At 46.2% G+C, this 14,477-nt stretch overlaps 1 protein-coding gene across 1 annotated transcript in view; it reads left to right on the forward strand.

The window, feature by feature from the left end:
• Positions 1-5,821: 5,821 nt before the first annotated feature.
• Positions 5,822-14,477, forward strand: part of ift43 (intraflagellar transport 43 homolog (Chlamydomonas)) — a 30,065-nt gene continuing 21,409 nt past the window's right edge. Inside the window, exons 1-2 of the mRNA XM_073039486.1 lie at positions 5,822-5,911; positions 9,223-9,276. Coding sequence (XP_072895587.1) covers positions 5,879-5,911; positions 9,223-9,276 — 87 coding nt within the window. The 5' untranslated portion in view covers positions 5,822-5,878. The remainder of the gene's footprint in view (positions 5,912-9,222; positions 9,277-14,477) is intronic.

The raw sequence follows: 14,477 nt of genomic DNA on the forward strand, positions 1-14,477 counted from the left end.
CCTTTTATACTCGCCGCGGTGACGTTCCGGAAGGGCCGGATCATCGAACCCGGCCGTGGGCACGGCGTCATCAGCAACGGGGCAGCCAGGAGCTGGGGAACAGCAGCCGCTCCGGCAGCAGAGGCCCAGGAAAGCAGAGACGTCCGCAGAAGTTTATATACACAGACATGAACACGCGTTAGAGGGCTACACACAAATACACATACTACACAGATACACACATCACAGCAACACACACATATACACACAATACAGGGAAAGCACAGCGAAAAACACAAATGCGCACGCACACACAATTCAGGGATATATCACAGCCCCACACACACACACACACACTACACAGAAGCTACACATACACATATAGGAGGCATCACAGTGGCGCGCGCACACACACACACACACACACACATATATATATATATATATATATATACACACACACACACACACACACACACACACACATATATATATATATATATATATACACACACACACACACACACACACACACACACACACACACACATATACAGTACATACACTACTGGGATACATCACAGCTACAGAGACATGCACATACACATTCACAACAGGAAAACATCACAGTGACACTCACATTACAGATACACAAATCACAGCGACACACACTTGACCTTGCCCATGGGACGTTGCCATGGGAAATTTCTCCCCACCTGGACCAAAAGTTGTACAACTGCAACATAAGGTCCCAACTCCTATACTCAGTTTCCTGACTGAGTGCCTTCTTCACCACCTTGTCTACCTGTGATGTTGCTTTCAATGAACTATGCATTTCTGGTCCTAGATCTCTCTGTTCCATTATACTCCCTAGTTCTCTACCATTCATAGTATAAGCCCCAAACACTCATACTTATCTATACTGAAATCACTTGCCACTCCTCAGCCCACTTCATTAACTGATCAGGATTCCCCTGTAATCCTCATAACCTCTTTCACTATCAACAACACCTCTTCATTTTATGTCATCTTCAGATTTACCAATCAAGCCTTGTGCATTCACATCCAAATCACATTTATCTAAATTAAGGAATAGTGATTATATACACAGTCCCAACACTGACATCTGTAGCACATCACAAGTCACCAGCCTCCATTCTGAAAAACAACCTTCAATCACCACTTTCTGCTTCCTATCTCTGAACCTAAGTAGCTCTCCCTGAATTCCATAAGACCTAACTTTGCAGACCAGTCAACCATGTACAACCTTGCTAAAGTCCAGACAACGTCCACTACCCTGCCTTCATCTACCATTTTGGCTAACTTTTCCTCCCTAGCCTCCCACAAAGTCTGAAGATGCACTTTATGAGGGCATGGGGATTTGTCTGCCTTCATGTGCTGTACGGATGCAAATACTTCCTCCCTGATAGTATGGAGGTCCTCCAAATGATCTCAACTTGTTTCCTTTATCTCTTGTGCAAACACGATTTTCTTCTCAGTATCACAGAGGAGAAATAGATTGTGAACTTCTTACTATTCTTACTATTCCCACTTTACTTCAAAATGCTCCAGTTGGAATGGGTAACCAATTGATTATTGGCTAACTAGCTGCTCAACCACCATAATTGTCCTAATGGCTAACCAATCATTCAATTCCTAACTAGTCAACCAATGGCAAACCTATCATTCAATGGTTCACCAGTCGACCAATGGCTAACTCGTTGACCAACAGCTAACCAGTTGACCAATAATGGTTAAGCTATGTCTTCAGAAAGTTTGCCAATGACACAATTGTTGTTGGCAGAATTGCAGATGGTGATGAGAAGGTGTAAAGGAGCGAGATGGTGAGTGGTGTTGCAAAAACCTCACACTCAACGTCAGTAAGACCAAAAATTTGATTGTGAATTTCAGGAAGGGCAGTTGAGGGAACACTCACTATCCTCATTGAGGGGTCAGCAGTGGAAAGGGTGAGCATCTATATGTTCCTGGGTGTCAACATCTCTGAATATCTCTCCTGGTCCGATACTGATGCAATTACAAAGAAGGCACCACCAGCAACTATACTTCATTCAGAGTTTGAGGAGATTTAGTTGGTCACCAAAGACTTTAGCAAATTTCTCTGGATACGTGTATATTGTGGAGATCATTCTGACTGGTTGCATCACCGTCTGGTATGGAGGCACCAGAGCTAAACAGAGGGTTGTAGATTCAGCCAGCTCCATCGTGGGCACTAGCCTCCCACTACTGGGGCAATCTTCAATATATGGTTTCTCAAGAAGGCAGCATCGATCATTAAGGACCCTTACTGTCCAAGACATGTCTTCTTCTCATTACTACCATCAGGGAGGAGGTGCAGGAGCCTGAAGACCAACTCTCAATGTTTTAGGGGCAGCTTCTAATGTTCCCATGAACATTATGTCGCTTTTTGACCTCTCTTATTTTGCACTAAATTTTTTGGTATATTTCTTATTGTAATTTATAATAATTTTTACATATTTTTTGGTATATTTCTTATTGTAATTTATAATAATTTTTACATATTGCACCGTACTGCAAATCTTACAACATTTCAGATAATAAATCTAATTCTGATTCTGAAACAGAGAAAGACGTACACTGCTCCTTCAAAACAGCCCTCCCAGTGTGACCCTCCCTCAGTACTGCACCCCCATCATGACCCTCACTCAGTGCCACCCCTCCCACAGCATGAGGCTTGCTCAGTACTGCCCCTCACACAATGTGACCCTCAAAAGTGCTGCCTCTTTCTGTGGAATCTTGCTGCACACTTATTGGGAGCGGTGATTCTTACCCCCACAGAGTTTACCACTCCAAGGTGTCCTGAGAATGAACTAGGAGCTGTAGAATGAACTTGGACCACCTGTCCTGACCCAGCTACTGAGCTGGTTAATGGGAAGGGGCGAAGGGTGTGGAGGGGAGGTGTTACATACCACTAGTCACAGGCTCTCACTGTGGGGATAGAGTGGGTGAGAGGCAATGGGGTGAGGGAGGGTAATTGAGGTTAAGAGTGTGTTGGTGGATGAGTAGGTTAGCGAGGGAGGTGTTGGGTGAAGAACTTGAGGGATGGATAATGTACAGAGGATGAGGTAAGAGGGAGGAAGTGAGGGGAGGTTTGAACTGTGCTAAGGGTGAGGGATAAGGGAAGTGAGGATGGATGGTAGGTGGTGAGAGAGTTGTGTGGGTGAGGGAGGGCAAAAGGTAAAGCGTGAAGAGTTTAGAAATGGAGGAAGATCAGGAGTGTACTGGGGAAGGGTGAAGGAGCAGAGGTGAGGGGGAAAGGAAGGGTGTTGGAGGAGGTGATTCAGGGGAGCTGTTGGAGGAGTGGTGAGGGAGAAATGGGACAGGAGAGGTGTGAGGGTGGGTGAGGGGGTGAAGAAGTGGTAAATGAGTTATGGGAAGGAGGGATGTTGGAGGAAGTATGGCTGGTAGCGAGAGGAAGCTACCTCAGAGGAGGAATGGAGGAAAGTGATGTTTTCTTCTTCTTTTTCTTATAAACTTAATGGCGACTGTCAGACCAACATAAGGTGTATTACTGGCACTTACTGAGTTAGAGTGTGGAGCAAAGAGACAGGAAGTATACCCACTAAATTCCCCCCCCTCAAACAATATCTAAAAGTCTAATGCTTTTCAGGTCAATGCATACCTTTAGTCATTGCAATGGCAGTAAAATCCTAATAAACTTTCCATGTTAAACTGTGTCTGTCCTAGAGACCTCAAGTTAGCAATTAAATGATTCATTTGCACCTCATAAGAAGTGCATTCAAACAATATATGCTGAACCATTTCTTGACAAGTGTACTTACAAGTGTCTGTATCAAGCTTATTAGTTCTGAACAAAGAATTATTCAGCCTAATATGTTAAATATGTAAGACACACAAAATGCTGGAGGAACCCAGCAGGTCAGGCAGTGTCTATGGTAAAGAGTCTATAGTTGATGGTTTGGGCCGAGACCCTTAATCAGGACTGGAAAAAAGAGATTAGAAGCCAGAGTAAGAAGGTGGGGGCAGGAGAGGAAGAAGTACGAGGTAGTGCGTGATAGGTGAAATCAGGACGGGGGCGGAATGAAATAAAGAGCTGGGAAGTTGATTGGTGAAAGAGATACAGGGCTAGAGAAGGGGAGAGGACAGAAGACCACGGAAGATAAAGAAGGGGGAGGAGCTCCAGAGCAAGGTTTGGCAGGCAAGGAGATAAGGTAAGAGAGGGAAATGGGAATGAGGAATGGTGAAGGAGAAGGGGCAGGGGGACAATTACCAGAAGTTAATGGGTCTGAGTGAGCACATGGTTGAAGAGTCAGAGGGTCAAATTTTTCTCTTGTTTGTGATTTGACTACTACACTGCAAAGTGTCTTTCAGGGATGCCTACCCTGAAGAAGTTCAAATCTTCCCTTCGACGGGAGTTCAGTGAAACCCTCTCTCGCTGCTGCCCTCTGATTCTTCAACCATGTACTCCTCCAGCATCTTGTATGTATTACTTTGTGTGGCCTTTTATATATTGGTGAGACCCGACGCAAACTGGGAGACCATTTCACTGAACACCTATGCTCTGTCCGCCAGAGAAAACAGGATCTCCCAGTGGCCACACATTTTAAATCCATGTCCCATTCCCATTCTGATATGTCTATCCATGGCCTCCTCTACTGTCAAGATGAAGCCACACTCAGGTTGGAGGAAAAACACCTTATATACCAGCTGGGTAGCCTCCAACCTGATGGCATGAACATTGACTTCTCTAACTTCCTTTTTTTTTCTCTCTCTTTCTGCCCATCACTCTGCCTGTTCTCCATCTCCCCCTGGTGCTCCCCTCCCCTTTCTTTCTCCCTAGGCCTCCCGTCCCATGATCCTTTCCCTTCTCCAGCTCTGTATAACTTTTGCCAATCGCCTTCCTGGCTCTCAGCTTCACCTCACCCCCTCTGGTCTTCTCCTATTATTTCACATTTTCCCCCTCCTACTTTCAAATCTCTTACTATCTTTCCTTTCAGTTAGTCCTGATGAAGGGCCTCGGCCCAAAACATTGACAGTGCTTCTCCCTATAGATGCTGCCTGGCCTTCTGCATTCCACCAGCATTTTGTGTGTGTTGCTTGAATTTCTAGCATCTGCAGATTTCCTCGTGTAGTATAATTTCTTCCTCCTTTTATACCCATCTCTCAGTTGAGCTCCCACCTTCTGAATTTTTTATAAATGCCATCCTTTCTTTTCCTTATCTCAACGTTGTTGCCACAGTGATTGAATAGACTTTTTAATTATGACTTTCACCTCTCCTTTATGCAAAGGCACCACTTAATTTTAAGTGATTGCTTGGCTAGAATGTTTGCTCACCTCTTTTCCTTCAATGGCAGGGACTCATAAGAAATGTACGCACAGGCCGAGACCTTGCAGCCTCAGCAGATGTTGTCCAACCTCTAGAAGAATATCTGGTCTACAACTTGAAATACCTGTTTTAATAGATGTCAAAACCGAGAACAAATCAGAGCATCGAAGTAATAATCAGGCCGTACTTCTTCGACCCGTTCGAAGGTTAAAATAATAACCTTCGAACGTTAACCCGTTCGAAGGTTAAAAATAAAATGGACTTTGTAGAAGCCATGATACCTGCCCTTGCATATATTGCTGAGCTTCCTGTACCACTGCAAGGTGATGTTGGAGAAGAAAGGAAGATATGGGAGGGGAGTGAATGGGTTTTGTGAGGGTGAGGAGTAGATGTTGGAGTGAAAGGAGGAAAGCAAGGCAGGCGAGAAGGAGGAGGCATTGGGGAGAGAAGGAGGAAGGAAAGGAAGAGAGAAAAATAGAGCGATAGAAGGGCGAATTCTTCCAGCGGAAGCGGTTGCCTAGGACGCTGTTGCCTGGAGACTGCTGCGCGTGCGCGGCGGGACCGGGCCTGCGATGGAGGATGTGCTGGATACGGAGACTCAGCGGGTGAGAAACTACCCGAGACTGGCGCCTTAGTCCCATCTCCTCAACGGAGACCCGGCCCCGACTGCAGCCTTCATTCTGGAGCGGGGCCGGTAGTTCTGGTGGCGCCGGGGTGGGAGTGTGGGTTGCTGCATCGGTGAGGACGGGTGAGGGGGTGAGCGGGAGGAGTGAGGAAGGATGGAGAGTCCAAGGCAGGGTCCGGGAGTGTGTGTCCAGGGAGGGGTGAGGGTGTTGAGGAGAAGGTGGTTGGGGTAGAGGGGTGGATGTGGGTTGGAGTGTGGGGGTGGGTGGGTGGGGTGTTGGGACGAGTGAAGGGCTTTGGAGCGGAGGGAGAGTTGGGTGTTTGAGCCGAGGTGCTTGGAGGACGAGGAGGGGCGTTGGAACGGGGGGGGGGGGGGGGGGGGGTGGCGAAGGGGTGTTGGAGGAGTGTGGGGAAGTTGTAGGCGTGGGAGGATTGATGAGGGTGTTGAGAGTCGACTGAATGTTGAGGTGAGATTACGGGGTGGTGGTGGTGAGTTAGGGTGGTGCAGTTTCTCATAACAGATGGAGAACCGGGCCATTTACTCTATCTGAACTATGCCAGCTCTCAGAGAAATTGCATCGTACCGTTTCCTCCCATCCCCCACACACTGTGGACATTTCACAGTCAATCCGCTGACCATGACCATGCACGCTGTGGGGATGTGGAGGGAACCAGAGGACCCAGGGGAAGTACTCTTGGTTCAGGTGCCACACAGGTAGTGTCAGTGGTTGGGATTGAACCCAGTCCCTGAGGCTGAGTGAGGCAGCAGCTCTACCCACTCTGCCAGTGTGCCATCCTAAAGTTGTCTGATCTACCTTTGCACCACTTTACTACACTAACTCCATATCCCAGTTCCTGTAATGTCCATCTATCAATGTCTGTCTTGGCAACACACAAAATGCTGGAAGAACTCAGCAGGCCAGGCAGCATCTATGGGAAAAAAGTACAATCAACGTTTTGGGCTGAGACCCTTCAGCAGGACTGGAGAACAAGAAAGCTGAGGAGTAGATTTAAAAGGTGGGGAGCGGTAAGAGAGAAACACAAGGTGATGGGTGAAACCTGAAGGGGGAGGGGTGAAGTAAAGAGCTGGGATGTTGATTGCTGAAAGAGATACAGGGCTGGAGAAGGGGGAGTCTGATCAGAGAGGACAAAAGGCCATGGAAGAAATAAAAGGGGGGAGGAGCATCAGAGGGAGAAGATGGACAGGCAATGAGGTAAGGTGAGAGAGGGAAAAGGGGATGGGGTGTGGTGAGGGGGGAGGGCATTCCTGGAAGTTCGAGAAATTGATGTTCATGCCATCAGTTGGAGGCTACCCAGACAGAATATAATATGTTGTTCCTCCAACCCAAGTGTGGCCTCATTGTGACTGTGGCCATGGATAGACATTGGAGTGGGAATGGGAAGTGGAATTAAAATGGGTGGCCACTTGGAGATCCCGCTTCTTCTGGCAGTCTGTCTTGAATATTTTCATCATTGGTTTCCATAGCCTTGCCTGTAGAGAATTCTGAAGATTCAGCCTCTGGCTGAAGAATGTTTTTTCTCATTCTCTGTTATTCACAGGTAGAACAAAGAACAGGTGGTGAAAAAAGGCTTTCAGCAGTTAGAGCATTGAATATAGGAATTGGGACATTATGTTATAGTTGTACAAGTCATTGGTGAGACTACACGTGGAGTACAGTGTACAGCTTTGGTCACTGTGTTAGAGGAAAAACATTGTTAAACAGGAAAGAGAGCTGAAAAGTTTTACAAGAATGTTGTCAGGACTAGAAGGCCTGAGATAGAAGGAGAGGCTGACCAAGATAAGTTCTATTCCTCAGAAGGTAGGAGAATGTGGGGCAACCTTATATAAATGTTTAAAATTGTGAGAGGCATAAATAAGGTGAACAGTAGGTCTTTTTTCTGGGGTAGAGAGTCCATAACTTGGGGGCATAGATTTAGAGTAAGAAGGTAAAGACTTAGAATGGACCTCAGGGATAATGCTATTACACCGAGGGTGGTGTATATGGAAGGAAGAAGCTCATTGAGGCAGGTACAATAGTATCATTTAAGAAGCACTTGGATCGGTATTTTTTGGGGGGGGATATGGGCCAAACACAGGAAATTGGGACTAGTTGGGTGGGCACCATGGTCGGCATGGACTGGTTGGGCTGCAAGGCATCAATTCATGCTCTGTCACTCTAGTTTGCAATTCACTGTATGTTTCAATGCACATATTAATAAATCTAAATGTAAATATCTGTAACTGATCTCTACCCTGTGGTATTCTTTGATAGTCCTTTACACTGGTCACAACTCCACCAATATTGTTTTTATCCACAAACTAGCTAGTCCACCTATTTCAATTTGACTTCCCATTCACATTCTGAATGCCTGTCCATGGCCTACTCCATTGCCATGATGATGCCACTTTAGGTTTGAGTAGCAACAACTCATATTCTGTTTGTGTAGCTTCCAACCTGATGGCATGAACATTAATTTCTCCAGTTTACGGTAATTTCTCCCCCCTCATCCCCCTCTTTTTCCATTCCCCATTCTGGTTCCCCTCTGACCCCTTCTCTCCTCCCTTGCCCAATATCTCCCTCTAGTTTCCCTCTTCTTTCCCTTTCTTCCAAGGTCCACTGCTCTCTCCTGTCAGATTTCTCTTTCTTCAGCCCTTTATATCTTACACCTATCACCTCCCAACTTCTTACTTTATCTCCCACCTACCTTCCCCCTCACCTGGTCTCGTCTATCATCTGCCAGCTTGTACTCCTCCCCTTCCACCCACCTTATTTTGGCTTTTGCCCCCTTCCTATTCAGCCCTGATGAAGTAACTTATCCCGAAATGTCAACAGTTTATTCCCCTCCATAGATATTGCCTGACCTGCTGAGCTCCTCAAGCACTTTGTATGTGTTGCTCCTGCAGAATCTCTTCTGTTAATCCATCAATCTCTGCAGAACATCACTGGTCATGGACCTGCAGCTACCACTACTGTCTGTCTTCCATGAGTAATTCAGTTCTGAATTCAAACTTACATTTTACCCCTGTATCCCATGATCAAGTGACACATTTTCCTATTTGCTATTGGAGGGTGGGGGGGGGGGGGGTGGGAAAGAGGGAGGCAATGGTTGGGTCCTGCACAGGGTGGGTGGTGCTGTAACAAGTGCCATTTACGTTGAAGTTTTGCAGAGAAGAAGGGGCATTAGGAAAACTGTGTTGCAGCTGCCGAGAGATGAGTGGTAAGGTGTCTGATGTGGGACTCGTGTGCATTTATTGCAGAACTTGGACTAACCCATCCTTCTCTCCCTGTAGGTTGCAAAGACTGGCCGTCGAGCGCGGCAGTCCCAGGACACCGTAGGCACAGAGGTGAGTGGATGTGCAGGTACTTTCCCATCACCCCTGCCTTTCCATAAAGATCTCGCCAGTCAACAACAATACTACAGAATGTAGTGGAAGATGGGTCCCGTCCCTTCAGGGTGTTGCCCTCACTAGGGGGTGGGTCCCTCCGCTCCCCACTATGTGCAGACTCTCTTTGAGACTCTGGTTCCACTGTCCAGGTTCCTAGTTTGTGAACTCTCTTCTATTCCCTCCTCTCTCCACTGTATGGACTTATCCCTAAAGCCTCTTCACCACTTAGTGCAAATTTGCCCCAGTGTGCATACTCCTGTCACACCCTCTGGAGAGACTGATCTGTATACTGCCGAATCGATCAGACACCTTATCAGGAACAGTCAAGTTCTTATTTCTCTGCCTTGCAACACGTACAGGGTAAAAATGGATATGTTGTTGCTTTAAATAACCAAATAAGTGTAACTTGCTGAAGAGCTGGTCTCTGGTGAGTTGACTCCACTCAATGGCTCCAGAAGAATGTCAGATATGTTGTAGGGCTCATGATGCCAAATTAGGCCAAGTGTCCGGCTAAAGGCGGGGAATCTCAAGGCCCCATTGACCCTACCTCCAAATAAAACATATTTCCATCATTAGGGAGGCATTGTTGAATTGTTCTGTAACGGTGTCAGTATGTTGTTGAGGATACAAATCATCTCTCTCAGACTAACTATGGACAGACCTTGCAGTCTGCTGGAAAGGTCAGGATTGACTGCAAGTGTCTTGGTGTTCCCAGAGAGGGGGTGGGTCTTATTAAATCAGCTTTACAAAACCCAGCGAGCGGTTCCAGAGCAGTTGAAACATGCAGTACACGGAGAAGCTGGTCAGACTGTCAAAGGAGAGCTGCCAGGTTGCCAGGGACAAAGGGCCGTTGTGTGGAGGACCAGAGAGGCTGGTGTCAGCAGGGTGTAGGGATGAAATGGACTGAGATGTGTGTACAGGAGACACATTTTGGAGCAGGAAAAAGCAGGTCAGGCAGCATCTGTGGAGGGAAGTGGATAGTCGCTGTTTTGGGCTGAGATCCTTCACTGGGACTGAAAGAATAGAGAAGGGGAGTGGTGAGGCAGGAGCTGGCAGGCAATAGATTGAGCCTGGTGAGGAGGGGTTGATTAGGAGGTGGAGGTAGCAACAGAGGCTGAGAGGTGATGGATGGCGGTGACAAAGGGCTGCAGATGGTGGTATCTGATGGGAGAGAAAGGTGGAGAATGGCACCAGAGATGGGAGGTGAAAAGGGCAGTAGGAGGAGGAAGGGGTGTGTGTGTGTGTGTGAGAGAGATAGGCAGATGGAGCAGGTTGGGGTGGGGAACTGGGTGATGGAGAGGTTGGGAAGAAGAGTGTGTGAGTGAGGAAAACTGGGTAGATCAGGAGGACAGAGAAAAGGAAAAAGGGGAGTAGATTACTTGAAATTAGAGAATGCTGTTGAGTTGTAGACCACCCAGTGGGAACATTCAGATTTAAGTTTATTTAAACATACAACAAAACATATAGTGAAATGTGTCGTTTGTGTCAACAACCAATGCACCAGAGAATGTGCTGGGGGCAGCCCACAGGTGTCACCACACATTCTGGTGCCAACAGAACATGCCTACCGCATTTAGCAGCAGCAACAAAAGCAAAATAAGCCCATTTCCCACACACACGCAGACCTCCAAACCCAGGACAGTCTGCCTCCAGGCCTCTGTTCCTCTAGTTCAGGGGGTTCCCAACCTTTTTTATGCCATTAAGCAAGGGGTCCTTAGACCCCAGTTTGGGAAAGCCTGCTCTAGTTTGTGTTTCATTTCACCCTGGCAGTGAAGGGGGCCAATGTATGGGAATGGAAAAGGAAATTTAAATTCCTGGCAACCAGGAGCTCCATCATTGAAGTTTGCAGATAAAATCAAGTGGGCTGTTAAAGGGCACATTCCACCCTAGGGTTCAGAGAGGATGGCACAGCATTGGAGACAGTGCAGGGGGTAGTTATTGGAATGTTATTGAATAATAGGGCAAATCCAGTCACAGCTTCTGAGTGAAGGTGAGGTGAATGTTGGCAACCTGTTAAAATGACAACAGTTTAATGCATATCGACAAAGGGAGCCCTGAGCCACATGAGGAGCTGGTCAAAAGTTGACTTAAAGCAATGGGCTCCAAGGATATCCATCAAGGCAAGAGGAGGTTCTGTGTTTTGGGGCTTTGTTCACTGAAAGCAGGGCCCTGCTGAGTGCAGTAATCTTGGAGTTTGCAGGTCTGGAATTAATTACAGAGGTTGGAATAGTCAGGCATGGAGAGATTTTAAAATATGGATGAGAGTTTTTAAATGGTCTAATCAAAGTGTTAGATAGCTGGGCTTATAAATTGAAAGATGATGGGTACATGAGATGCTGAAAGTTTGGACAGGCAGTATGTTTTGGAGTTTGAATTCATAGAGATTGGATGAACAGAGACATCAAAAGGCAGCACAAATAGATAATTTTGTTAAGAGCCAGTGGGACACCGAACACAAAAGCAGGCTGTTATGGGAATTGATCAGACCTTAGAACATAGAACAGTACGGCACAGGAACAGGCCCTTCAGCCTCAATGCCTGCTAAGACTGTGATGCAATTTAAACTTATCCCATCAGGTTTAAATGGGGTTGGATGGCCTATATCCCTCCTCTCCCTGCTTTTTATATGTTTGTCTGAATGGTTCTTAAACACTGCTATCAAATCTGCTTCCACCTCCTCTCCTAGCAGCATGTTCCAAACACCCAGAAATTGCTGTGTATAGATAAAATTCATGAAAAACTACCCCCCTCACCTTCTCACAATCTCTTATTATCTTGTATTTCCACCCTGCAAAAATGATAATCTACCCTATCTATGCCTCTCATATCAGGTCTCCCCTCAGCCTCTGATACTCCAGAGAAAACAATCCAAGATTATCCAACCTTTCCTGATAGCTCAAACTTTCTAATCATGGCAGCATCCTGGTGAACCTCTTCTGCACCCTCTCTCAAGCCTGTAATGAGGTGAGCAGAACTGAATGCAATATTACAAACATGGCCTATCCAAAGTTTTATACAGTTGCAACATGACTTTTATACAACACCCTGTCCAATGAAGGCAAGTATGTCATACACTTTCTTTACCATCCTATCTTCTTGTGATGCTACCTTCAGAGGTCAGTGGACTTGCACCCCAAGATCGTCTGTACACCAGTGCTCCTGAGGGTCCTGCCATGTAGTGTATATTTTCCCCTTGCATTTGACTTCCCAAAAAAGCAAGACCACCATCTAGTCCAGATTAAATTCCACGGGCCATTTCTCTGGCTGTATCTCCAACTGATATACAATGATAAGAGGCACAGATCGAATGGACAGCCAGAGACTTTTACCCAGGATGGAAATGGCTAATATGAGGGGACATAACTCTAAGGTGATTGGAGGAAAGTATAGAGGGATGTCCAAGGTAGGTTCTTTTACACAGAGTGTAGTGGGTACTGCCAGTGTTAATGGTAGAGGTAGACACATTGGGGACATTTAAGAAACGTAGATAGGTGCATGGAGGAAAGAAAGCTGGAGGGCTATGAGGGAGGGAAGGGTTAAATTGATCTTCGAGTAGGTTAAAAGGTCACTACATCGTTGTAAGCTAAAGGGCCTGTATTGTGCTGTATTGTTGTATGTTCTGTGGCCTTGCCAACATTATCCATAGTGAGCCAAAGAGAAAAATCTTCTTATTGAATGATATGAGATGCAAATTCCTCCTTTACTACTTTGGTACATATTCCACATTGAACTGGGACTGATGTGGATTTAGGTTGGGATATAGGGCTCCAGAACATTAGTTTGGGGTGGAGGGTAGGCTGTGGAGGGGTGAAGGGTAAATTGGTGCCTGAAGGGAAAAAAATCATGATTGCTAATCAATAATGTAGATAAGATTAGGAACAATGTACAAGGGAGCAGGAGAAACTCAGCAGGTATGGCTTGCCACCACCTCCTTGAGGGCACTGAGGGGTGGGCCATGCCACAGATACCTTGATGTGACTAAGCATTGCTCAAATATCATCTATAAATTTGCTGGCAATACAACCATTGTTGGTAGAATCTCAAATGGTGATGAGTGGGCATACAGGAGTGAGATATGCCAACTAGTGGAATGGTACCACCGTAACAACCTGGCACTCAATGTCAGTAAGACAAAAGAGCTGAATATGGACTTCAGGAAGGGTAAGACGAAGGAACACATACCAATCCTCAGAGGGATCAGAAGTGGAGAGAGTGAGCAGCTTCAAGTTCCTGGGTGTTATTACGACTGTGCCCCAACTCTGAGGGGCCGAAGGGTACAAAGTAGCCCCCTCCTTTTTGGAGAATCGCAAGATTGCTATTAATTCAGGTCTGGGACCCAGGAAATGAGAGAGAGACACGCAGAATCCACAAAGGGGTTTAGAATGTCCTGGCCCCTCAGCGATACAAAGCCACGGAAAACGGCCATTGTCTCTTGGAGACGGAATTGTGTATTGAGTACTGTACTATTTATTTGAAGCCCTCAGGGAATGACCAAAGTGGACTGGGTTGAGGGATGGCATCATTCCAACCTGATTGACATCTGAGACCCCGTGAGTAAGGATAAAAGAAGGTCTGGGGAACAACCCCTTTAGACGCACCAGGAGAAACGCTAGAAATCCCATGACAGCGTTTAATAGCGACAGCCGGTGGGGCCCGCGTGCGTCCTTTCCCGTTGCCTGGGATTGGCGGGACTGACCACGGAAGAACGGCTTAGCTAAATAGCAAAAGGAGCTGGTCACACGTGACCAGCTACACCAACGGAACTCTCGAAGGATTGACATCATAAAAGGAATTGGCAAGTTTTAAACTCTCTCTCTTGACTCCAACCAAAGGCTGCAGCCTGCATGAACTTGAGTGACTTTTATATTTCCATCGGACAATACGTTATCCCCTAGACAACAATAGAGCTATTTCTTATTGATTATTATTATACCTGCTCTTTTAGATTTAGTATTGACGACGTATATTATCTGTATGCTTGCATTGATATTATTTTTGTGTATTTTTATCAATTAATACTGTTAAAAATAGTACCATCAGACTTCAACGGACCTCTCTATCTTTGCTGGTAAGTGACCCAGTTACGGGGTACGTAACAGTGTCAAGATCTCTGAGGATCTAACCTGGTCCCAACATATCGATGTAGTTATAAAGAAGGC

The sequence above is a fragment of the Hemitrygon akajei genome, chromosome 3 (genome assembly GCF_048418815.1).
Source record: "Hemitrygon akajei chromosome 3, sHemAka1.3, whole genome shotgun sequence".
NCBI classification, from domain to species: Eukaryota; Metazoa; Chordata; class Chondrichthyes; order Myliobatiformes; family Dasyatidae; genus Hemitrygon; species Hemitrygon akajei.